General features: G+C 47.7%; 1 protein-coding gene across 1 annotated transcript in view; it reads right to left on the bottom strand.

Annotated features, from left to right (window-relative positions):
* Positions 1 to 25,024, bottom strand: part of LOC131215686 (tyrosine-protein kinase Dnt) — a 40,135-nt gene extending 15,111 nt beyond the window's left edge. Inside the window, exons 1-6 of the mRNA XM_058210077.1 lie at positions 24,877 to 25,024; positions 15,614 to 15,741; positions 10,281 to 10,518; positions 9,109 to 9,277; positions 8,033 to 8,181; positions 7,725 to 7,879 (exon numbers count right to left, since the gene is read on the bottom strand). Of these exons, the coding sequence (XP_058066060.1) occupies positions 7,725 to 7,879; positions 8,033 to 8,181; positions 9,109 to 9,277; positions 10,281 to 10,518; positions 15,614 to 15,741; positions 24,877 to 25,024 (987 nt within the window). The remainder of the gene's footprint in view (positions 1 to 7,724; positions 7,880 to 8,032; positions 8,182 to 9,108; positions 9,278 to 10,280; positions 10,519 to 15,613; positions 15,742 to 24,876) is intronic.
* Between the last annotated feature and the right edge of the window lie 1,218 nt (positions 25,025 to 26,242).

Genomic DNA, 26,242 nt, shown 5'->3' with positions numbered 1-26,242 from the left:
GAGCATCGCAATAGGGCTGTGAGGATGGCCACAGTTTTGGGGCTCATTCACCCGGAGTTACTGGCACGTCAGAGGGCTCGTTACGTGGTGTCGCCTTGGTCACGGTGAAGTCAATCCTTTCCCGACTCCCGGTCTCTGTCGCTCTCTCTCTCTGTCTCTGCAGTCAGCAGTCTGCAAGGTAGAGGCCCCTGCAACTGACGACCGGTCGTCACCTATTTTTGCTGCCTATTTGCGTCAACGACTGTCATTGCTTGTTATAGGGCGGCAAAAAGCTACCGGGCCACGGTATCGAGCCTTCGAAGTCTGTTCGCAAACGAGTTTTCCGCTCATCGCAGGCCCGGTGGCCATTGCGTGCCGAGACCACATTTCACACGCCTCCCGGAAACGGGTTGACGGAAAGGGAAATCAAATTTCAGGGCCGATTGCACAGCTCCGGCTCCCGGCCAGACTCTCTTCTTTGTGGCACCACCACCGTCTTCGTCTTCCTGTTCGGTCGTCGTCGGCGGATCGAGCAAAAGGACACATACACGGCCGAGTGGTGGGCCGTTGCGTCTTCTTGCAAGGCCCTGTGGGAGTGGCACTGCGTCGTTGTTTTCGGTATTTCATTGATGATTAAAGAAATTTGATAAGCCCAAACCGAAAAGGAGAAGCCGATCCGCCCGGTGGTCGTGATCGGTGTGTGTTTGGGTTTATGTGCTGGGATTGTTTGGCGGCGGTAATGCCTCGAACGGTCTTACGGCCTTAAGGCATTACTTTCGTATTAAGCCCCTGGATTAGTTGGTGACTCTTCGATCGGATTAGGTGGGATGTAGGCAGATATCGGGCTATTTAAGGCGGCTCGGGATGGATCCTTTCGGGCGCAACCCGTTTCGCCAGGCCGTTGCGTGAAATTGAAGAGATTGCGTTGATGCGATACAATTGTTTGGTGTCGTCATGGGCCTTTTATAGCACTTTGGCCCCGTTCAATATCTTCAGCAGGTTATTTGTTAAGCTCGGGCGATACAATCTAATTTACTTCACTACTCTTAGGCTTTCTTTATAGCGTTGCTGATCAAATCACTACACTTTTCACACCTTTTCACGCAACTTCTAATCAAATTAGCCGTCTATGGTCACATAGTACATTTGAAAATAAGAACAAAACATTACTTAAGATTATTTATCAAGCTTTAAATTTGCACATTCAAGTGACCCAATTTATGGTTCGAAATTGCAAAAATGTTTAACAATAGACAAAGCGTCAATTCCTCGACACGGAGCAACCCTAGCACTAGAGGCCAAACTGCGTGCACCAAGAACGCTTCGGAAATCCTTTCAAGCAAATGGACCCCGGGTGCGATGCGATCTCGATAATTGAGGGCTTTTATTTTGGCGAAAGAATGGCGATGGAATGATAAACCGAAAGCGCCCGGAAAGACCGAAAATATGTGTGCGGGCGCCCAAGCCTTTCGTCCTTAAAGGCTTTCTTTTATTATCGCCTTTGCCGTTGGCGTGAAATAATCGCGGTTCGTTAGCAATCGCCGTACCGGGAGCGCCGTGAGCGCTGTTTGTCCGTGCTCTAGCTCAAATATTGAACCGAGTCCAAGTTATGCCGAGTATCTGCTGAATAAAACATGGCGCTAGCTCGCCCCTCTCGGGTGCTGCATTTGCGGCGGCGGCCGTGGACGGCGAAAAAACCGGAGCGAAGTATCCTTCGAAAGCATCCTTTCTGCAACCGGAGACGATAGCGAGAGAGAGCGAGGATGGCCGCTGCAGCTGAGCATGCTGCTGATAAATGGATGCCAGAAGCCTTTGGTCAAAAGCATGCACCCCGATAGAAGGGGGCCGCCCTGGAAAACTCCATTGTCAGTTTGAACTCCGCGTTCCATCCATCAACACCCGTTCCAGCGGGGAAATCAGCGAATGAATCCTGCTCGGTATGTATGAAGTCGTGCCAATGAAGCCAGCTTCGATAAGTTTCTGGAGTGTCGGAGGAGCTTGATAATATTTACTCTATTTAGTCTCGAGTCTATTTAGTCCGGAGTACGTCTTAATTTATTCTCTAAAAAGGTTTGTCGAAATCGGATTTGCTTTCCAAAGGAGAACGAATAACGATATTCGTAAACCCGTTTATTGTTTTAGAAACTTCCTTTCTTTAACTAGATTCATCTAATATATCAATCGGTTTCAGATTTTTTAGTCGTTTTTATTATTAACATTTTATAGTTATGGTAGATTATATTCCAAGCACTTTGCAATCCGGAACGCTTCGCCTTGGCCATGTGCTCGCAATCCTCGGAGAGATGACCGATGCAATGAATTGCTATTTCAAAAATCCTATAGACAACACCTCCCGGTCCCGGTCCCGGCACCGGCAAAGAAAACCCACCACTGGCGGTACTATCTGCGAGATTCACGTCTGAGTGACAAAAAAGAAAACCGCGGGAACCCCGGTGGTCGCACCGTGAGAAGCAAGTGAAAGGAAATGATTAATACTATGTAGAAGGTGATTGAGAATTCTGGTCCACCCTTTTGCAGTTCTTTGCTTCGGGATGTGTTTCGGTTTTGTATCGTCCATGGCAGGGCATCCGCACTCAACCGATGCTCAGATTTTCAGCACAACTTTTGAGTGAAAGTGTATTTATGCTCTTCCGCCTAAACACGGTACAACCCGAAGTGCATCCATATGCTCGTGCTGATGGCCTTTCGAAAAGGGCGGGCGCCCGGGTCATGTAAAGCGTCAGGCGTTACAAATGTCCTGCAGAAAGGACGCCCATGTTCAACAAGTGGATGGTTGTGGCGCAGTGCCAGAATGAAGAAGACGAAGAAGAAAAAACGTTGTCACGTATCTCCGTTGACGGGACGACAAATCGTGGGGTCGTGGGGAGCACGGGAGGACGGGAGGCCGCGGCAGAAACAGTCAGTGATTAATTGAAACGATCGAATCGAGAACCGCTCGGCACACCATCAAAATCAATTATTCAGCCACACATGTGCAGACGTTGGCTGTGTCCGTCGAAGAGATAACTAGAAGAGAGCAGTAATTCTTGGGCTACTGGTGTTTGTAGTTGGACAAGTTTTCATGTACGATCCGACAAATAAGTTCTTGGACTCGATCCGAAAATTTGCCACGGTCGGAACTATCCTTCTGACATGAACAGCCGATTCATCGGGGTCTATGGGAAAGACGTCAGTTCAAAATCTGACAATTGCTTCAACTTAAGTTCATATTGAGTACTTATTGACCCAAGTACTGTTCGAAAGATATGCACAACCTTGCGCCACTAAAAATATCGTAAATTAATCTTTCTAATTCGGAACTAATTTGCGGAATAAATTTGATCCAATAATGAATGTTGAGTTGGTTTCGGCATTGCTGTACAACGGAGCAAGTTATTCGATCGTGATAAGCCGATAGATTTCGACGATTAATCTAGAGCGATGCGCAATCATCGTTCATAGCCCAACATTCAATAATCAAGAAAAACAGCAAGAATAATAATCAAGAATCAGTCCAACAAGAAAAAATTGATTCAGTATCCTTTGGAATGTACTGAAAAAGCTTCGGAGTTATTTTTCCTGCTTGAGAATCGGTTTGTTGAACGATGTGAAAATATTAAAAAAATATTACGCTACGGCGACAAAATAATTTCTCGACCTACATGATTGAATGTTTAAATTTGTTAATAGTGGATATTGCGTAATTCCTAGCTATGGTGACACTTAAAGAGCCTTTTATACTTTCTATACAAATTTCTATAGAAACGGGGTGAAAGTCAAAACATGAGATCAAACATATCTAAAAATAGGAAGTATTGCTTCGTTCAGAGAAGGAGGTTCATATTGGGATATTACCCAGACGTCAAATATTCAAAATAATTGGTAAAAAAATAATCAAAAACAACATTACTAACAAGTTAGCTCAAGCATATTACAATACTTTCCATCTAATTTAAAGTACTCCACTGAAAAGCCTACAACTACCGGATGGTAAGGCCACCGCACGCAGAATTGATTGATAATGTCACCATAAATCATCGATGCTCATTGCGGACTCAACTTAAAATAGTATCACTTGTCACAAAACAGCAACCCTGCGACATAACCTCTCCCGAGGAGATAATGTGGTCTGCTTTATGCCCATCTAAAGACCGGGACAGGCGCAGCCTTATGATGTAGCACTCAGCATTATCCCAAAAAAGATTCGGTTAACGAAGCGAATTTTCCGTTCAGCCGCTAGCAATGCTGCGTTTCATAATTTTCGCTGACACACTCACACACAGAGTTCCGGGACGGGGTTATGCGGAGGCCCAATCTCCTGACCCGGACGACGGTTGCCATTTGTGTGCACCTGACACGGCCACAAACTTGACTTGTGGCGGGGTGTGTTGCGTTGAATATTTTAGGTTTCGCCTGTCTTGGGGTTTTTCTGCTCGCGCACCTGACGCCCCGAGACCGCCGGCGCCTGGCGAAAAGAAACCGGCCCGGCGAAAGGGTCGACGGCGCAACCCTACACCACCACCGGGGCCGTGGCCACTGACCGAAAACTGCTTGCTCATTTCTCTTATTTCCTGTTGCACCTCTGCCACTCTCGCTCATTTTCGCTTTAGGCACAACAACAATCCGTTTTCCAGTCCGGTTCCGGTTCACACTTTTGTTTCGCTCGGCCGGCCGACAGAGAGGAAACTGTCACCGGAACGTTGCTTTTTCTCCGATTCAGGTTTTGCGCTTCGGTCAACCGAAGATGGGGGGCCGTCGGGCTCCGGTTTCAAAGCGGGTGTTGAAAATAATGAAGCACCAGAAGGTGCCAGTTTTGTTTGGTGAGGTAGCACCGACAACACAAGGAGCGACCTCTTGCCCGGGGGGGAGGTAGGTGTGCGGTGGGAGTTTGAAATTAACGATGAACACATCATTAATACACATACTTTGTACACTTTCCGCATGAAGCTCGGGTGGCTCGGAGTGGCGAAAAGTTTCGAAACTCCCGGAAAATAAATGAAACTTTCGGTGACAGGTGACACACACGGGACGGGTCGGGTCGGGCCGGTCCGGAGGTGTGAGAATGGAATGCAAATTATGCTCTGAGCTACTTTTAATGGTTCGGCTGACACCCAACTTTAGTGGCGGCCAACCGGCGGCGAGAACTCCGATCATTACTGCAAAGTTGTGGAATATTGTCTTCGTCAGCTGCCCACTAAACAACGTGGATTTAACATGATGGATGTAGTGATAGTGGACTGATGGAAACGGCCAATAGTTTATGTTTTTTTTTTATTTTGCATGTTTAGCTATCTAAACTTCCATCAGATCCATTGCAACGACCGCCCGAGCCAACTGGTAGTGAGTTTGAAACAAAAGCATTTTCTCGCTCCTTCCGAGCATAAAACACATTTTTGCACCCGAAGGTGACCCGAGGGGGATCCAGTTACACATTGTGTCAAGTGGTATGTTTGCGGCCGGCCAAGGAAGGATCACCTTCAAGGGGCCTAAGCCTTGGAAAAGAGACACAGAGAGCGAGCCTCGCCAAAACCAATCCCTGCGGTGCGGTCGCAGTGTCGAGGGATCATTTTCTCATCCATTTGCCAGCCTCGGCGGATGCAGCGACCCGGCGTTTCCGGCCGGAATGGAAATTCAAAGCGCCCCGAGAGCCCCAAGAGAGGAAGAAGGGATGCCGTGCCGTGTGAAAAATGGACGGTCTCATGTTTCGCTGCGACAACGAGTCTCATTATTGTTATTAATTTTTAACTAACACCTCTGCCGCACGGGCGCTCTTGGGGAGAAAAGGCGGTGGAAACCGAGTGGCTCACCCAATTTATGTCGGGCGCCGCGGAAAATGGTTGCGGAAGATTCGCCAGCATAACTATGCTATGGCGCGAAACTCAGCGTACATTAGTGTCATTGAGATAATGTTCATAATTACCATTTTGGCATGACGTGTTTGCTATGCGCCCGTTCTGTGAACTGCGGTACTTTGTCTGCTGGGATCAAGTTTATAAATTAAACGGAATTATAATTATTATAACCTTTACTAAAATTGCATAGCCTTATGGCAGCTATTGAATTCTTTAAATCTACCCGCAACCGAAACCTTATTTAAATTGATGGAAAAGTTGAAAAGCTGCACCAAACTTTATCCCTTCGTGGGGCGCTGACTGTTAAGTCCTTGCCTCCCTAATCAAAGGATGCTACGATCCGCTTGAGACTGAAGACTAATCAGACCACGCTTGGTTGCCACTTTTCTCCGGGCCGGAAAACGAACCCCGAAGGATATTCCATTCAAATTGGTTAATTTTCAATTCGGTGACAAATTTTCGCTACGCAACCGAAAAGCCTGCGTCACGCCTGAGCTCCTGTACCAGTGCTTTGCCGAGGTTTTAATAATAAACGAGCGGCCAGAGTTCAGCGACCAACAGCGGTCCGTAAGAAGAATGGATAGCCCGATGCCCCACCCCCCTGTCTTGCGAGCCAAAAAAGAAAGGAAAATGTTTTCCACATTTTTGCCTCCAATTTGAACAATTCATTATTGTATTTTTGAATCTGCTTTGTTGAACCGCACCGAGAAGAAAATGGCGGACGTGATAATGAAAATTAATCACGGTATCTTTCACGGCACGGCATCTAAACATGATTTTGATGGATGAGCATAAATAAGAAAGCCGACCCGTGGACGGGCCGCCGATTTTTGGCGCTTCAGCATCGGAACCGAAGAACACAATGAAGCGCAACGGCCACGCGCTTAGCTTAGAACTTACGGCAATGATGAAATGGTTTAAAATTTCCGTTTCAAAAACGCAGCTGTTTTGAGTTCCGCAGCATCCGCAGTAATAATTACGCGGTGGTACGCGTGACCAGTACGCAACAATGGACACCATTTTGCGCCTAGCCTGGAACGACTTGTGGTGCGGTTTAATATTGCAACGCCAAACAGAGCGCGTGTAGTCCGCGAACAGTGGCCCCATCATCCGGATGTAACAACCGGTGGCCGGCGCCGATGCTGGTATTTTGTGTAAAATATTGTTGTTTTTGTGCGTCCGAATGCTCGCCTCGCAGAATCCTCGTACGAGAAGTATGATCTGTGGGCACCTCTGGCGCCGGAACATCGGGTGAATCGGTTATTCGCCCAGTCCTTCCCGCAGGATGCGTTCAATTGGTGGACGGCCACATTCGGTTGGTGTACGTTGTTTTTTTTTTTAAATGACTCTATCTACGGAGCGTACTCAATTATATTTATGGAGGAACGTTAACCGCTTTTCACCGAAGACATTGCGTTTGTTATGCTAAATAAGCAATGTGAATGCGAATTTGTAAAACATAATCGTAAAGAAGTAACATAATTTACATCACAATCAGTGTGAGCCGCACTCGTATAGAGCATTCACTCCGGTGCACTGCAAAAGGAGTAGCTTTTCACAGAAAAGCGTCCCTTCTGGGGCTAGGGGTTTTTGCGACCATGGCCATGTCATATTCTCCCCTCGGCGATTCAAATCCAGAATATTTTATGGCTGCTCGATAAATGATATCAACCGGCGTGGTGTGGTGAATTACTCTGGCAACCCCAAAAAAACAAACCGTATCCTGAACAAACGATTCGTGAGGTTAACCCACCGGAGGGACAAGCCGTATCAGAGTTGGGCGGAGTGCAGTCCAGAGAGTCCATCTTTGGACTCGACTCGAACAAGAGGTTCAAAGGGACTCGCCGAAGGGCATGCGTTCGAAACCGGACAGCAGCAGCAGCGGCGGCTTACCTGAGTTAGTTGCGATGAAGCGTAGTAGGACACCCGCGACGGACAGGCCGATTCCGGTTTAGCGTAGACCGCCTCGGTCCCCACCACGGTCCCGTTCTGGCCGACGGGCAGGAGCGCGGTGGCGTACGGCGAAGGGGACGGAGTGCTGCGAAAGCCTGCAAGTGAGCGTGGCCGGAAGCGAAAGTTAGAGCATCGAAAGGGGCAAAAGTGGTCCCATTTTATGTTGATTTTAGTGCCCGAAACCCGTTCCCCAACGGGAGCCATTTAATAGAGCTACACACCGAGCCCGTCGAGCCGAGGATACTTACATGACTTTTTTGACTCACTGATCGGGTATTTGTTGAGGCTGGCTATCGTCGCGTACGAACCACTGTTGGCGCTCGGTGGCCGGCCGAGCGGATCCAGTCGAATGAAGACATTCTGGTGGCTGCCGTACGCGGCCGTGGTGAAGCTGGTGCTACGTGAAGGGAGAAGGAAGGAAGGAACGCACCATCATGGCGCCAAGATTAGAATGTTAGCTATCGGAACACTCAACATCACGTGTCACGTGTCCATGTTTTCGCCATGGCGATAAGAAATTACAAAAATGCATGTCCAGCACAACGTATTGACGTATGGCCCAGGGGGCGCAGCATAGACGCATTAAAACAAATAAAAAAGGATTTTTCATATGAGGACACATATTTTTCGTAAGCATGCAGCACCCCGGGGGGGTCGCTGGCCGAAGGACCCTGGATGCTAGCAACATCCCATTGTCTGGTAGTAGCCGCTCCAGGGACCCGGTCATGCATCGTGGGCTTACGTAAATCCGGTGGAGCATAAATTTCCCGTACCTTTAACGGGCCATGTTCGCACGACGACGGCTACAAGAAGGAGAGTAACATCCTGGCAGCTGGATTATCTTTTCGCTCCGTTGTTCGCCGTTTCAAAAATCTGTTCCGGTGGCTGTTGACAAGGGAAAGTACACCACACCACCCGCACACGCTACAACGCCACTCGGCCGTGTCGTCTGGCCACGGATGGATAAAATGAACATGTTCGCACATATGTTGCCATGTTGCTCGACATACCATCGAGGGTGGGCAAGAAACGGAAACCGTTGTGGAGATGTTGGCCGGGGCCCGGGCAACAAGACCGATATTAGCTCATTGGCCAGTTAAAAATGTTGGTAAAAAAACCCCGAAAGCAGCAGTAGCAGCAGTGACGAAAACATGTTTTCGGCCACAAAACTAGCTGCGACGCTTTCGGACGAGAAAAATTCAATTACAGCACGATTAGTTGCTCGTCTGTAATATGTGTTTGGTGGCCGCTTTTTCCACTACAATCGACTAGTTTGTTTAATAAAACAGTTTAAGGTTTGTGCGGTAAACAAGGAGCTACTTACTGCAGGGAGTCCTGACGGATTTGTTTCCGAGCTCGCACGTACATGGCACTGGCGATGAGTCCCACGACCAGCACCAGGCCCAGGGCACAGGCGGCCGCTCCGAGGAGCGCCGGTCCTTGCTGGGGTGCAATTTCCGCCGCTGGAAGACGGTTCCGTGCCGGAAGCATTCCTGGAAAGGAGACAAACATATAATGGTGGAAAAAGGATCCTTATGTATTTTGTTCCTTAAATTAAAAAATAATGTAGAGCTGTATCAGTATAAAAAACCGTCTGATAGATCGTCTCTTGAACTTGGGAACTTCGAGACAAGGCACAAAGAAAATAAACCGGCATTTGACCTAAAAATGAAAAATGAATCCGGCTTTCCGGTGGCCAAACAAATCGACGGTGTTGGATGTTCCGGACCTAAATGGCTTCTAAAATGGAATTGATGGCGCTACAATGGTGATCAATACATTTTAACCCGCCCATGATTGACAGAATGTGTTACGCGCTCGGCTGCATTGAACTACGGAAACCTTTATCCGAAATCTGGAGCCTCGCCGTAGGATCCGAGAGCGGCAAACTGTAAGTGGGCACCGCCCGAAGCCATCAATTTGCATTTTATGCCGCATCGTTTTGAGAAGCCGATATCCATGCTGGCTTCCGGTGAAAAAAAAAAACGATCAGAAGAATATCATGCAATCAACGATGCTCGGGATGGATTTGGGCTGACAGCGTGCCGCAGCACGACACTGACCAAGATTTCCCGCATGAAGACATCCCGACCCGGAAAGGATGCCTTTTACCCGAGTACCGGCAAAACGTTCCGCGCAGAATACAAATCAGGCACAGGATAATGGCGCAGCATCCCTTTCGTGTCGGTGCCATCCTAATCTCAAAAATATTGTTGGCCGCAACGGTGGGAATGTAATCAGGAATTCATGCAAACCAATCGGGGGCCCGCTGAGGGGATTCACCATTTAAATTCATTTGGTATGCATTTTGCATGACCACGCTTAGCGCGGAATTAGTTGCTGCAAGCCGATCGGCCGATCGGTGTTGATTGGTGAACTCTCAATCGAGACGTTTAAGGAAACATCATGCTGACCAATGGACGGACGGACGGACTCCGAACAGGCGCACCCCGAACTAATTGCCGAACAAGGAAGCAATCAACGGACATCGCTCACCTTTGATACAGATTCGGTTTCGCTTGATAATCAACTTGGTGTCGTTATGCTTCGGTGGCCCTTCGACGTGCAAATGGATCCCGACCGGGACCTCCTTGGTGACGTTGCCCCAGCAAACGATGTGCACGGTGAAGGACTCGACCGTGCGCGGGATGATGCCGCTGGTCGGAATGTCGAGCTCCGGGTGCTGTACCGATCCCTCGTTGTCGTCGTAGTGGACCGATATCGTGTAAGGAAGCTGGAAGACAGACAAAAGGATCGGCGATGAGTGAGATGGGATGGCCGAAGCAAAAAAGAACGGAACGGAATAGACCGGAACGAAAGACGCTCGGGTGCCAGAGTTTGCAGAAAGTGCAAATTAATGCTCGAACCGGAGAATGGGACCACCCGACTAATTGGTGATAATCGGAACCGCGTTTCACGGCACTCCCAGTGTAAAACGGTTCGCTCGGGGGACGCAGATCAAAACGAATCGAGTGCCGGGCCACTAATTTAATATTCACCGCCGAGCCGAACGGAATGATGATGACCCGGGGGCCTGCGCCAGATCCTGAGTGATAATTCATAAACTCAAACACTTGCTTTTCTTGCCGACCAACGCGCGATCGATCGCACGGAACGCGTCGGAAGTTGACTGCGAAAAGTTGTGCGGAACTATGTAAAATCGATGTTTAATTAAAATTTAACTCCGCTGGTGGCGTTTTGCACCGATGAGCCGAGCAGTGCGAGACGTTCGAAAAGTTCGGTTGATTGAAAGGTTAACTTTTTCTGCCACGTCGTCCGGAAGGCGTTCGGTGGCTAATGAACCGGAGCGATGATCGGTGGTCCATTAAACGAAGGATAATTAAACATTCCACCGGAGCCCACGTTCTGGAAGTTGGTTGATTGCGATCGAGGAAAAGAAAATCGATGCAAAGTGTAACCAATTACCTTAAGGTCTTGTGCATAAAAATTAAAGCATAACGCTTTTGACAAGCATATCACACTCGGAATTAAAGCGCGTCCGTAATGTATTCATGACGTTTTTTTCCTCCGTAACCATTATGCGCAACGAGAACTTCATTCACAGTAAATAAAATCACATCGAATACGTATCGATTGGGTGGAATGGAAAAAGATCCATTCGATGTTCCCGCGGCCAAGGACAGAGCATCAATTTAGTGCCAGTGAAGTGCATCAACTGGGCGCGTCCGCTGAAACACCATTTCCGTCGCGACGCTCGCAATCTAATTAAAACCAACAAAGAGAGAACTAATTGATTTCCATCGCTCTGGTCCGCGGTAATCGCATTAAATTCGAGCAACAAATAGCCGGGCCGGGCGCGCATTGCTGGCACTTCCGGCTCGGTGGTCGGTGTCGGTGTTGGGCGGTAGGATGTGTCTGACGAAGGTGTCCTATACCCACCCGAAAACAATGCCCGCCAGCACAGAACCGATTATGTGTTACCTTATTTCTTGCTACCCCTGCCGAGCCGAAAACAGACGTGGGTTTAATTACGAAGGTTCCAGAATTAGGAAAAAAGGTAGCCCAGGACCATTCCCGGAAGTAGTGAAGTGATGTGGTACAACACTGCTTTGGGGCTTTTGGCTATTCAATAACTGAAAATTCCTACACGAACGCTCCACAAAAAGTTTTGGCTAGACACCGAACGGCAAATTAGTTTCCCATGTCCCAAGGTGTCACTTTGTTGACGTCGAAATATGGTGGTTGGGTTACATGTGACCACCTCAGAGGCGCTTTTGGAGAAAAGTTACGGAACATGTGAAATTATGAATTTAAATATTCCATAAACCGGCCCGTTTCTCGGAACGTCCCTAAAGGGCGAAGAGAGTCCTAATTCAATTCCAAAACTTGGCGACTGATACTAAATAGCGCAAACTGGTCCCCGGTTCCCTCAAGAGTGTTCCACCAAATCTGCGCCTGAGTCAATATTGATTAATTGAATTGATTTGCGCAGGATTTTTGAAACTGTACCGACCGTGCCCGTCGTCCGTGTGCGTGCTGAAAAATTGAATCACAGTCTGTGCCGGGAAGGGATCAACCGCCAGAAAACCGAAGGTGCACCCAATGACTGGGGAAAATGATGGAAAATCGGCAGAATAAGGTCACCCGGCACACGGACCAGAGCCGTTCGGGGCCTTGATTGCATTAAGCGAGGATGGAAATCAGCCGACATTATTTTCCGTATTTACCGCGGGGTAAAAGCGGAAGGTTTTGGGACCGACGGCCACGTCAGAGCCCGGCCGCCGACGAACTCGCTCCATAACTCTATTAGTGCCGGCGCAGTTTTGAAGAGTTTGCTTTGCGAGTGTAGCCTTTCATTTAATCTTTTTTTTGTCTGTTAGCTCGGGCCCTTCCCGTCCCGGCGAAAGTGATGTTGTTTGCTCCATTAGTGTTGCAGGATAAAGTTGCACACTGCTGCTAATGGTTTTTCGTGTAACTTGATTACCAGAGCATCAAAAGGCACTCCGAGCGATGATGCTGCTTCGACTTTAACTGCGTCAAATCGCGCAACTTTACATTTTTAGCAGTAAAAGGTTGGAATACGCTCAGAAGTTGTTGACACATTGGCAGGAAAGTTCCAGCAGTTTTGAATGTTTCATAAACCATAATTACAAATTGCTTGACCATGATAAATCTATGGGTTTTTGCTGGTCTGTAGAGGAGTTCCATTGAATGATTTAACACAAACAACGTAATGCTAGAACAAACCTTGAGATTGAAGTTCTTCTTCTAACCGCATCGCCTTAATCGCATCCCCAATCACATTCTGTTGTAAAGACCTGATCTGCAGCGGTTCATACTCCATAAACTATGTTAATAATTAGGTTACATTAGGACAGGCTCTATGGTTATCTAAACATCCTGTCCTGACCTCCTGTCCCTGATATTGACAGGACTTTTATTAAAAATATGCAAACAAACCAACTAAAACAACTAGCACAACGTAGTACAACTAAAAAAGGAGTTTTTAATAATGTTGACCTAATCCCAATAAGGCATTAGATAACGTAAAAATAGTACTTAAAAAACGACAACATTAAGGAAGGATGCTAAATTATAAAAGGACAAACACATTAAAATTTCTTCAAAAAATTATTGCCCCACCCGTGAGGTATTGGTAGTTTGAAAGAACAAACATCTGTTGAATTCTCTGGCAATTCCTCGTTCCGGAACCTGGCTTTACACTTGCTTGCCCGGGTGAAATGTGCAGTGCTGTCGATTTCTGCCGTACGAATCTCCTGGGATGCGAACTCGTGGTAAGTGCTCCACTGCCAAAGCCATAGGACATTGTTTTCGCCCCCAAAGAGAAGGCTCTACGGCACCGAGTACGCCGAGGTAATCAATGTTCAGCAAACAAACCACACATTTCGGGTTTCCCGCGCTGACCTCTAACCGGCAGGCGCCGGTTGAAAGTGGGATTGAAATTTATGAAGGCAGTTAAAGTGAAATGGAAGCTCGCAAAGCAGCTTTAATTAAAGACCATTTCTTTATGCTTTTCACAATGTTTCCCAAACCCCGTTACCCATCTTTAATTGTCTCGTGTGTGGTACGTCGTGTCGGGTTGAAACAAACGGGATACACGCCCAGCTCGGCTCGGGACAGTTTCGTTCCTGACCGACCAAACTTTCGTTGATGTAAACATGGGAGTTTCACGTAGAGCATAAATTACTCTCAATAAAAGAAAAACAAACGCCACACTACAATGATACACCCAATTGCTTGCAATCGTCCGTGTCCGGAGCCCCCCGGCCGAAAGATGTTCATTCTGACGAAGAAAAAAATCACTGAACAGAATAGTTAATGCACTGAAATGGCTACAGTTTTTTTTTGTTTTTGCTTTCCACACAAACCTTTCCCTAGTTTTTGCCTCTTCAATGTGGCTTTCTACTGGCATCCGGCGAAAGTTTGCGTGAAATTGTCATTGGGTCATTTGCATAGCGTGGCAGAATTTTTCATCACCCTCCCGCAAAGTAGTCGGCCCCGGAAAGTGGAGGAAAAACCAGGCGTTGCCCGCCGCCACCGAACCGCGTCAGCGCGGGTCTCTCATCGCGAGCCTCCACGAAGCACACCGGAAGTGGAAAGTTTTTATTTCCTCCTTTGTTATAGTGACTATAACTTTGAGAAATACCCATCAACATGCAAAATCAGCGGAAAGCCCGGGAAAACCATCCTAACCGGAGTGGCGTCCCGCACAGTGGACTCCGGAACGGCTTAAGTTTTCCCTTTTTACTTTTGGCCGCCTTGTTTGCTTATCAAGCAGTGTTGGGGCTTATACAGATTATTGTCTGGTAAATACTAACCACGCACAACAGGACAAACCCGGTTCCTCGGGTTGTGTGCTTGTGCGTGTTGATAAAAATAATACCGAGGTTTTCTATCTCAAAATTACTTTATTATGTTAACTAAGCCAACCGGATTGTGGTGAGGCCCGGCATCGGGAAGAGGTATGTTGACCCAGTTTCGTAAATCTGACATTTCTGTTTCTGTGGTCTGTTATAATTCTGCGTCAAAGTTGTGCTACTATCGTCTTATCGGAAGAGAGCGGATCAGCAAATTTGCACAGCGCACCTGCGCTGCCAATTAGGAAAACGGGAAAATGGTGCCCGAATGTTGGATTCAGTTTCGGGTTGGTCCTATCAGTGGTTATTCAGTTTCATAATCCCTGCGAACCACATCGCGGTAGGATGGAAACACGACCGGAATGCTCCGCAGTACGCGGTTTGTTGCGAAAAAAACGGTGTGGCCCCGACCATAGGAAAAACTGTCGGCAGTTTTGCCAAAACATAAACTTCCCAATCCGTGCTCGCTGTGATGCAGAATTGCACTATGAGCGGTTCTGTTGATGGACACGGCCCAAGTAAGTGTAATCCCGTGGATCCGAGACACGTAAGCCAACAAGATCCCGACACGGCCAGCAGCCGTCGAAAGGCACTCCGTGTGTTTCTAAGAACCGGATACGATGCTGGTTTAATGGTCCAGAATTGCTGTTCGTTGTTTACACGATGGACTGGCGCATCATCAACGTGAGGGATTTTTGAGCGAAACACTGCAGAAACCCGTCTACGATAGACGTGAGGCGTCGTATAGCGTGGCACGCGATAGAGTGTCTGTTGAGGGATTCAACTAAGAGGAAAGCGAGCACTACATTGCTGGAGTTAACGAACGTAGTTTACACGATTATAGTGAAAGCGTTTAACATCTTTGGAAGCGGCTAGGGTTAAAAATCTCCAAGGAGGAGTAAATGGCCGTTTTATGACACAACTGTATTTAGAAGCAAGTTGTCGTGTAATCAATCAATCAAATAGTGGCGTCCGAATAAAAGTACTCACCGGGTACGCTGTTCGGCTTTGCCAGGAAAACCGCAGGAAATCGATCCCCGGTTTCATTGGCACGACAAAGCTCATGGCATAATCATTAACGGCACCATCTCGCACGTAAAACAGATCCGCTTCGATGCCTGGGAAGAGAGAAAGGAAAGATAAACGATCAGTACATGCCGTCAAGTGCTTACCATTAAATATCGTTAGTACACGTATAGTAGACGGTTTTGCCAACTACAGTCTAGAATAAGAAATAAGAACTTAATGATTGTAGTGTTTAAGTACTTGTCAGTAAATTAATATCCTTGCGTATGGAAGGCGAATTCAAACATGGTTCACATTCAGCCTCCGGCGAGAAACTATCATTGACTCATGCGTGCCGCAAACGGTTTCGCATCCTTCCTCGAGTCCGATTGATTCACCAGGGACAAGTGTGTGTGCTTGTGTGGTTTAAACATACGGTTTAAGCACCGTTTTCAAATATAATTAAAATGTAATATTCTACCCTGTGTGTGGCTCGACAGCATTATGCGAACGTCTCAAAATAAGAAAGTGTTGTAACGCTCCCGCACGACACGTTCCTTTGTTTAATTGCCGGAAAACGGTTTCCTGACTCCGCACTAAGCAGGCTCCGGCCTGAAGTCGGCGTCGCAGCACTAAAGACCGGTGTTGCCGGAAAGATCTATGCTCACGATGCTGGGTCTCGCCCGGGCACTGAATCAACCACCCAAGCCAAGGCACCCGGCCGGGTCACATAAAGTGGAATGACAAACGGCATACGAATGGAAAAGTGGCAGCTAGCAGAACATGTCGCACTTGATTAAGCAACGAACGTGTTGTTGCTCGAATTCGAAGCTCATTTGCTGATCCGGCACCATGGCAGCCATTACGGTGCGGTTCTTGGTTACGCCACGGCGACACAGTCCAGAGCCCGGAGGGTTGAACCGACGACTCCGGTAGCACGCGTCAAGTACAGCAAATGTGGTGGAGCCCGGACCAAAATTTCTCCATTTCCTTACACAGAAACAATTAGCAAAGTTCATTACTTCCGCTCGGCGTACGCGGGCGGGTGGTGACTGGAAATTAGAATCGGTGGCGTAACAACGACCTGCTTCGTTTGAGGCTGTGGCGAGTGGCAGTTGGCAGAATTCCGCTACTCAACACAGCGTACAGCTTACAAATCGTGATGAAATATGTGCGGCAGCGAGCGGCCGGGAGATCGGGTTGACGGCAACATAAAAAACGTACGCATTACACCTTTTGCCACGCTTCCGGCAGCATCTGAGGGTGTTAGGGCTGGCAAGCGGGCAAATGTTTCGTGGAGCGATTGATAGCCATTATTAGGGCTTTTTTTTCGACGGTTCAGTTCAGTGTTTCGTAGCTGCAAAAAAAGATGTTCGTTACTTATGTTTTCAGCCATCATTCAGCCATTCGCGGGTGCACAGTGAGACGGAAGGCAGCGAGAGATTGATCGAATGCCGTTTCGACGAGAAGTGAAGCAATGTTTTCCACAAGTTTTCTGTTGGTCTACCTTAGTGCATTGGCATCAAAATAAATTTAAAAAAATACGTAAAAGAATGTCACGGACTAGAATATTAAAAAAAACAGTGGCCGCTAATAATCACACCGGTATTTTTTTGGTTCCCAAGAACTTCTCAAAAAACCAGTTCAGGTTTTTGAGACAACCTTTTAGTAATTGTTTCGCTTTTCGTAACTACTGGGGTTCAAGCCTCGCTCCTATCCACAAAAATGTTTAACCCTGACAGAGCAAAGTCGTGTTTAAAACGGTACAGTTAAAGGTTTGATTCGATTGGCTATTTTTGTACTGCTTACAGCATATTAGAACACACTGATTGTAGAACACACAGAGAAGTGACGTAGTTCAGAAGCGATCAGATCCTTCCTTCGTTTCACGCGTTTCTTCAAGGTCAAAGTGTAGTCTATTACAATAAAGGTCCTTGGAAGTTGATTGACCAATTTTTACCGCAAACAACGTGATACAAAAATACAAATACTCGGTGCAAAAATTTTCACATTGTGGCGAAGGTGCCAAACATTGCACGTGACTTAATAATTGTTAAATTACACCTCGAAATGTGTGCCGTTTCCCATTTAAATATATACACTTGTGCAACTAAAATTACTACATGCCCAAAGGCTTAGCCGGGAGACTGACTGTAAAACACTAAGAACAAGTTATGTTTCAATTTATTTCAAATGCACAGTCTTAAGCCTCGCCCTTATCACTAGGTTAATAGCATATTTAATTACGCCACAGTCGGCCCCGGGAAACATGTGTAGACTGTGCAAGGTTCTCCTGGCGGGTGTTTGTGGTGTTTTGAGCCCTTCTCTGTACGTTAAGTGGCCAACTTTCGCCAAACTATTACCATATTGATAAGACAACTCTCTGCCCGGCCGCCATGAGGGAGGGATATAGTGCGCAACGCCTTGGGCCGGCCGGTCCGGGTGTGATACAATATGCGAAATGGCGAAACATTCTCAGCGGAATGCAATTATCATCGTTCTCGATGGATTTCCTAGCCACGCTGGGAGCGAACTCCGACTGGAAACTGGCATCCATTATCTAGCCAGGAAAACTACTCCGAACCACTCCGAACCCGAGCCAGGAGGCATCCCCTCCGGGGGTGAAGTAGCGCCCTGGAAGCGCCACTATCAATTTTATTTATCATGAAAATTGAATGTAGAACCCTTCCCTCTATCCGACTCGCCGTTACTGAGCGGTGACGAACCCGGCACCCGGAGTATTCTGGCGTCTGGCATTCCGGGGCCCAAGCCGTTCCCACAATTGGCAAGACGCCGGCGGTTCACGAGATGTTTCCAGCCGACTGCACACGCATCACCCGGAGAGAGGCACATTGAAACCATTCCCGGAGCACCCGGAGCAGCATGGTCCTGCGGGAGGTAGGGCCCGGTCTTCGAAAGTCTTATCACCGGCGGTACACCTACAGGACCTAGCTAGGCCGGCCATGGGGAAAGGCCGGGCTCGAAATGAAATTAAACAAAGCCGAAAGCCGAGCACCACCCCTGAGCCGTTGCCCTCGGAAGGGAGGGCAAAATTTACAAAAGCAGGAACTTTGATTTCATCACCAGGAACGAATCCTATCGCCCCATGCTGCTGACGGTGGGCTCGTTTTGTTCCGTCCCAGTTTTTATCCCCTGTGTGAGCTGGATGCCCTGCCTGGAGTGGAACAGGATTTACTTTTTATCCTGCCCAGAGCAGGCGAATGGAGGAATTAGTGCCCGAGCACACCGGGCGTCACAAACTTTTGTTTAAAAGATGGCGACTTGTGGAATCTTATCGGAAGTGACACAGCACACGGCTAGTGGCTTCCGTTTGGGTCGTTGGAAACATAGAGAACAACTCACTCGGCAAGCGATACCTCCAGCTAAGCCACCCATTCGGAGCTGATCGTTATGAGTTGCTTAAGTGAATGCGTCATGGAATAGACCTAGACACAATCATCACGGCAACGGGCAAACTTTACGCATCAACTTCGCAGATAAAAAGAATACTTTTCGCACCGACCCAAAATGGCCGACACGCAGTGAATGTATGGCGGTGCCGGCTCGGTGCGCCCGGGAAATTAGCGAGCTGTCAAATGCAAAGCTGCAATTGAAAAGAGCTCGGTGGCGTAACAAAAAAATGAAACTTCAAAGTTGGTCGGTCCTTTGGGATTGGCCACCCGAAAAGGACCCTCCCGCGCGCCGGGCCCGGACTGTTGCGCTTGGCATGTGTCAGTTAGCTCCGTACCGAGAAGCCCAGACTCACGGTTTGTTTACGTTTGATCATTCTTCCGAAATTGTGTTGCTCCAGCGCCCGAGTGCTGAAAGCAAATGAAACAAGGGAAATGGACAAGAAGAAACAGAATGCGAACGAAAAATCACTTTATGAAACAAGCACGAGGTGGTGTGCGTTTATGGTGCGTGAAGATGACGCGGATAGCCGGAGCAAAAAAGGCACCGGAAGTTCATTGGCGCAAAACGAGGAGCGACAAAAACACATTGGAAAACCCGGAGTCAAGGAACTTAATAAAACTCAACGTTGCATAAAAGGTTTTTGGGGGGCCCCCAAAAGTGGTTCGGTGGCGTATCCTTCCCGTCGCTTAAATGGTTCTGCATTGCCGCGGAGACGGTTATGATCGCCCCGTCGCCCCGGTCTTTGTTCTCGGGGGAAAATCACGCAGCATAAATTGCTGTTAGATAGCGTCTAATGGACCTGCTGCTGGCTAATATCTCTTGCCGATGGGAACTCGATTCGATACATTTTTATTGCAGGGCACGCTCCACGGTTGGATGCGTTCTTCGTAGTGTGTCAACTGACGACATCACAACACGTCCGTACGCCTCTCGTAGTTTTATACCCTGTGCTGTAATATGATGTGCTCCAATTTTTCATATTCAAACGAGTCTTTCGGCACATTCCTAACCGATAGGTGCTTCGCTTCGGTGCACTACGCCACATCCGGAGGCACTCCCGTTTGGCATTCTGCCTGGAACGATAAACATACTTTGCATGCACGGATGGCTTCCAGACGCTCTCTTTTTTTTGTTCGTTGCAGAAAAAAAACGGGAAAACTTTAAAGCATGCTGTCTGCTGCAGACACAACCAAAACAGGCGCATGCGATAAAAAATAAAGTTAGTTCAAAACTTATGAAATGGCATTAGATTAAGCTTTTATAACCGGCGCTACCAATAAACCGGGGGTTTTCCGGGGGTCAAAATCAGCGGCTGAATGTTGGCCCTGCTGTGAACGCCAAGCTGCCGCAAAGAGAAGACACTCGACCGAGCGGAGCGTCCGCTACCAACACGTTTGGAATTTAGAACGCTTTGCTTCATCAACTTTCAACCAGCGAGTGACATTTTCCGGATGCCATGCACCGCGTGACACGGAACGGTGGTTGGCTGGCTGGGGCCAAATCCAGTGCCCGGTTGTCCCAGAAACCGGGCCTAGCACAAGGAGCCAGACCCATCCATCGCAGCGCGGATCTCTATGCAGGACATGTTGCGGCAATGTATCATATACGGCCACACCGTGCCCGGCCCGAAAGATTCTGTGCGCCGCGTGACGGTGACGAAACCGTACACAAATCATGTGCATCCTGATGTCGTCCTCCTGATGCACCCGAGCGGCGCGAAAACAAGAAAGGAAACATTATGGTGAGGCGCAAAAGTTCTGATGCCGAACGCTTTTTTGACACATTTGGTGCAATGGAGCGAGTCACTGTTTGGAAGAGCCTTATCGGCACACCACCGATTGTGCGCCACTGAAGCAGCTGTGTCCTGTGGACGGCTCCTGGGAACGAAGAGTCATAAATTTCAAGCATTTCTTTTGCTTGGGGGCATGGTTTGGAGGTGAGTTTGCGATGCTACTTTCAGGATATTGAACCATTAAAAGCCATATCACCTTTGGCTACTTCTGGTAAAACGGTAGCGATATGCTTTATGGAACCACATCCTTCGAACGGCTTTTCACTAAATTTGGTAAGACCAGCCAATTCCTAGCATAAGCTACGATCGCGCGCGAAAAAAATTCAATTTCCGCGTAGGAGAATTATTTCCTACAGTTTTCACATTTCTCCCCTGCTCGTTGTTGATTATTTTCGCACAGAGAATATGCTTTCTAAAACCGCAACTTGAAAGCCTTGGCAAAAGAGGAGACCGGACCGGGGAAAATTCCATGTCTGGACCGATTTGCTGCCATCACCGCAAGGCGCCACCGACCCCTGTGGCAGCTTTTATACACTTCTTCGAACGCAGCGCCATTTTGCTATGGCAATAAATATTGGTGGATAATAAATTGATTTCAAGTGACATTTATGTCGATTTATGGTGGAGTAAGATGTATGGTGTCGGGAGAGAGAGAGAGAAAGCGGACTGTCTCCCATGGATGGTCTCCTTTCTTTGGGTGTCTTTTTATTTCCTCGATCATTTTTTATAGCAACGGTCGCATTGCGGTAGGACTTTCTTTGCCGTACGAAACCATAAAATAGGCCCGCGAAATGATAAAAATCTTGGCACGCGCATTGATGACAAATGTTTCGGCGAAGTAAAAGTGCATATGTGCACGAGTGTGTCCAAGCCGGAGTTGAGCACTTACATCGTCATATAATTTTTACAACATTTTCAAAAAATGATTGCAACGATTCAGAATGCTCTTGGTTCTTGTCACTTTATTCTCGTTTTTACTGGACCCCTTAAATGATCATAATTGTTATTATCTATCAACAAACTTATGTAAAGCATGATTCACTATCCAGTAGCATGCGATAGTAAGCAACGTTAGCGGATGTCCTATAATAACCATGAAACGTGTCACCGTCTGGTCTAATTCGCGTCCTGCACACAATCAAGTGAGGAAAATTCACGATATTGAGCTGTTTCAGCACTTTCGTGGGGCGCTAACGTCCTAGCGGCACGTCTCGTGATGATGGCCACTGCAACATATAATCATAACGGTGGCTCCTTCTACTGCACATCCGCAACCATGCACCACCCAGCTATATGGAGGCGATTTGTGTTTACAACTCACGCATTCGGGCTGTCGGCCACCCCGGAATCGTCTTCGCCATAGCAAAGGGATCATAAAATATGGAAGTGTTTACGTTAGTTACACGTAACGACGGCCCGCACAGCCATCGGGAAATCAATAATGATTGGAAGTTCGAAGGCTTTTAACAAAATTGGTACTTATGGTACGCGGTACTGCGGGGTGGCCCCGTTCGCGGATTGTCGCGGATCAGTCGGCGTTGAGCCAACAGTGCCGCCATTGAACACGTTCAGTGTGGCGTCACAGTAACGTATTCAAGTGTCTGAATCCATAAAATATGCAACAGTAACTAAAGTATGTCCATTTTTCTTCTCTTACTTAAACCATGTGCGATATTAGTTAGTACGGAGTGCAAAAAATAGACCCCCAAATTTAAAATGACTCACCGTGCGCTGCTCTAATTTTAATGCCTTCATTCGCGCGCCGTAAGAAAGTTAAAAATATGGTAATTTTTACGCTACGCTAGTCAAAAGGAAACGGCGCCGTTTGGCACCCGGAACGGAGCTGCATTCAAAAGGTTGCTACAAAGGAAATTACATCTTTTGAAAGCAACAACACAGAAAATATGCTCTCGAGCACCGAGCCCGCGTTTATGGCGCGCAACATTGCGAGCTGCTTTTGTTACGCCGGTCCCCGAAGTCTTTAACGGCCACATTATCAGCCAACGCTGGTTTATTGAAGCGCGCGTGTTAATAAACGTTAACATTATCGCTGTTGCCGTTCTTTCACTTCGGTGTGCAATTTGCACCTTGGGAGAATAAGAGGAAAGTGTCGTTCTGGCAGAAAGCAGCCGGAGTCTGGGGAGGTCGTTAGGAATTGTTTCGCGCTATTTAGATAAACACATTTGAAAGAGCGTTGCCTTTAAGGCAAACATTTCGCAAACGTTAAAAGTTCCCACGAAACATGAAATATGGTTGCTACTGTTCACTGTTTACCGTGAAGCCCGCTAGTTCCGCTGTCGATTTCCATGCCCAAGCACGTTCGCCCCGTAACGATTAGCTAACGACCGCACCCGCCAATTGATCTTTTCATTTAGGAATAAATAAATTCTTTATGCTCACGGTGCGCGGCCCAGTGTGGTCACCTCAAACGGAAAACGCGAGTATAGTTCGGCTGCGAGACCCCGAGGCAGTACCACTTAGCATTTCTTTTCTCTCGAATCCGAAAATTCGATGTTATGCTGTGGTTTGTGGCATAAATTAAGAGCACTCCAGGCGCGGCGCTGACCACTGTGTTCAGTACGCGAACAGTTGACACATGCGTGTTGCCCTCGAGCCGGGATCGGAAAATGTGTCTGCGGCTTGAACGATTAGTGGCGTTAGTTGGAACGTCGATAATGATGGGAACCGGCTCAGATGGCGTGCCGACCAATCCGCAATGGCTCACCGATGGGCCCGGTGCATATTGATTAGGCATAATTTATGCACAAACGATTCATTTGCCCGGTAGGCTATAAATAATTCACCATCCCGTAACGGGTTATTAAGTGCGAAGCGCTTGATTTCAGGTAGAGTGTTACATTTTTTTAACTTTTTACTCCGCTAGAAAAGAATATTCATTAGTTACCGTGCACTCCCATCGGGGTACCAGAGCCGTCCCTAAAAGAGCAACATTTCAACACACACCGTGTAGGGTACAACGATCACGGTAATAATATATGCACGAGCATGTTTCCAGTTTTGTGTAGTTCACCAAACGAAAAACCATGGCTGCTCAAGAAACAGCCCACTTGAGGCAGCCAGCGAAAATCTCAGAGTGGAGGTACTTTTTACTTCAATTAAATCCTCCCCGTCGTTCCCGGGATTTCCCCGTACGCCGCGCAGTAAAATTCCGATAAAAACAAACAACTCTATCTACTCGGGAGGAGGATTTATCGTTCGCCCCACATTCTCCTGGACGCGACGTGCTCCGCGGTGGGGTCGTTTCGAATGCGCGAGGGTAGAAAAAAGGGCTGAACCCTTGCAGCGTGTGTCTAGGGCACAGGGGCTGGCAAACCACTAGATCCTGTTTTCCAACTTTTTGCCGGCAAAAATTGGCCTGTTCCTACAAACTCTTCAACTGTGATTGACGGTTGTTGTTTGGTTTTTCCTTCGGCTTTCATCTTGTAACATGGCACGATGCTTTGGGGAGAGAAAAAGACAAGCAGACCGAAGCATGATATGTTTTAAATTGATTTGCGTCCATCTCAACGCAAAGTATGATTTATTTGAATCCGAAAGGTGCGGCGGTATCGAAAAGTGTGAAGTGGCTCCGCTCGGGAAACCCATTTAAACTTTCGACTCTACAGTTTAGTTCCCAAATAGCGGATAGATGTTAAGGGATACTAGTCTTCAATGGAGTTATACTTCGTTACGATTTTTTTTTCATTACAAACTTGCCACCAGCTGTTGTTGAAATCAGCATTGATGACTACTAAAAAGTGTGAACGCTGGTTCGGCCTTTCTTAGCGTACTATTTGGGATCAGAGCCCAGAATCTATGATTCGAGTACTCTGCTCCGAATTCGCCTAAATGTATGCAACGACAAGTAAAAACTTCTATTCAGCGTTTATCCTCCAGTTACTTTTGCCAATTTTTTTTACACAATATCCGGGACGACAAAATATTGTTAGATGGAAAAACTTTCAAACCATCGGGGGGTTGGCAAAAATATTCGAACGGTGCTTGTTTCCGGTGATCGCTAATCTCGCTAACGCTCACTTACCCATCAATTTGATGACCTCCGAGTGGTTGAGGAACAAATCGAAGTATCCATTGGCGGGGCGCGCTAATCCACAGACCAACACGGTCACCAGCAGCAACCGCCAGGCCACGGACGACTTCAGGACATCCGGTATACGATGGAGGCTCATGGTTGTAATGCCACCGGCACAAATGGCGAACTACCGACGTTTTTACACTATCTGGACGAGTTTTGGCGTCGCAGCCGACACCATGGCAACGATCCGGCGATGGATGGCTGCTGATCAGCAGGAACAGCATCGACCGTTTCTACGCTTTCTTCCTTTCGGCTGACACACCGTGGCTTCGTCCCGTGAGACTAGACGCCCCACGAAGGGTTTCATAGCGATGGCATCGATTTACCAAAAAGCACTATCGGGAATTTCATTTCGCGATGCCTCACTGAACGCTTACTATCACCAGTCACTATCAGGATCAAGACATTGATGAACTATTTGGTTCGACTACATCACCGTTTAACGAACACTGCTTTTCGCACTGCAGCTTGCTGTGACCTAAACAAGGAAAATAAAATTACTACACACATTCTTACGCTAAGGAAAACGGGATGCACAATTATGCCACCTCAAAATGGACAAAACCCGTGCACCTCATTCCGGCACTCAGCAGCCCAAACGGGTGCACTTGGCGTTTCACTAATCGCCGTGGGCCCATCAAGAGCTATCGGCCACGGGAGACCACTTCCGGACCGCGGACCGCTGAGAAGCGATCGTTAGCCAATCCACCCGTTCCACCCGTTGGTCCTTTTCACTTCCCAATTTCACGCACACTGCCAAAGAACACACGCATAGTCGACGCGCTTGACGTGGATTGGATTAAATTTTTGAAATTTTAATCATCACCGCTTCATTCACGATTCACGTAATCCGCCGCGCGTAGATAACGACGAAAGGAGCTTTATCCGGATTTCATATTTTCTCTCACTCGCCCTGACGCTCTCCCTCTCGCTCTGGGACGACATTTCGAAGGCTCACTCTCAATGGCCGCGTGTTGTTGTTTTTGCGTCCGCCATAATTAGATATTAATGCTCAGCGAGCATGATTAATTTCCGTTTAATTCAATTGGCCGCCTTCTGCAAAATTCACGCACCGCACCGTGAAACGGAACATCGGAGATGGGTAACCGCCGGGGGTCGGGTGCCACGGGCCACGGTAGCACGGCGTCGTGCCGGTCGCCAGGCAACGCAAACATCCGCCTTTGCCGGTATGTTGCAGTGCCGTGGCCGTTGCAATGCACTCACAGACTCGGATGCACTAACACACTTGCACGGCACGGCCGAGCTGGGATAAGAAATAAACAGAGAGGCGGAAGCCCAAAAACTGAAATAC

Source organism: Anopheles bellator, chromosome 1, assembly GCF_943735745.2.
Source record: "Anopheles bellator chromosome 1, idAnoBellAS_SP24_06.2, whole genome shotgun sequence".
In the NCBI taxonomy this organism is placed as follows: Eukaryota; Metazoa; Arthropoda; class Insecta; order Diptera; family Culicidae; genus Anopheles; species Anopheles bellator.
Note: the sequence above shows the minus strand (reverse complement) of the source record. Positions and strands in the feature narration are given on the sequence as shown.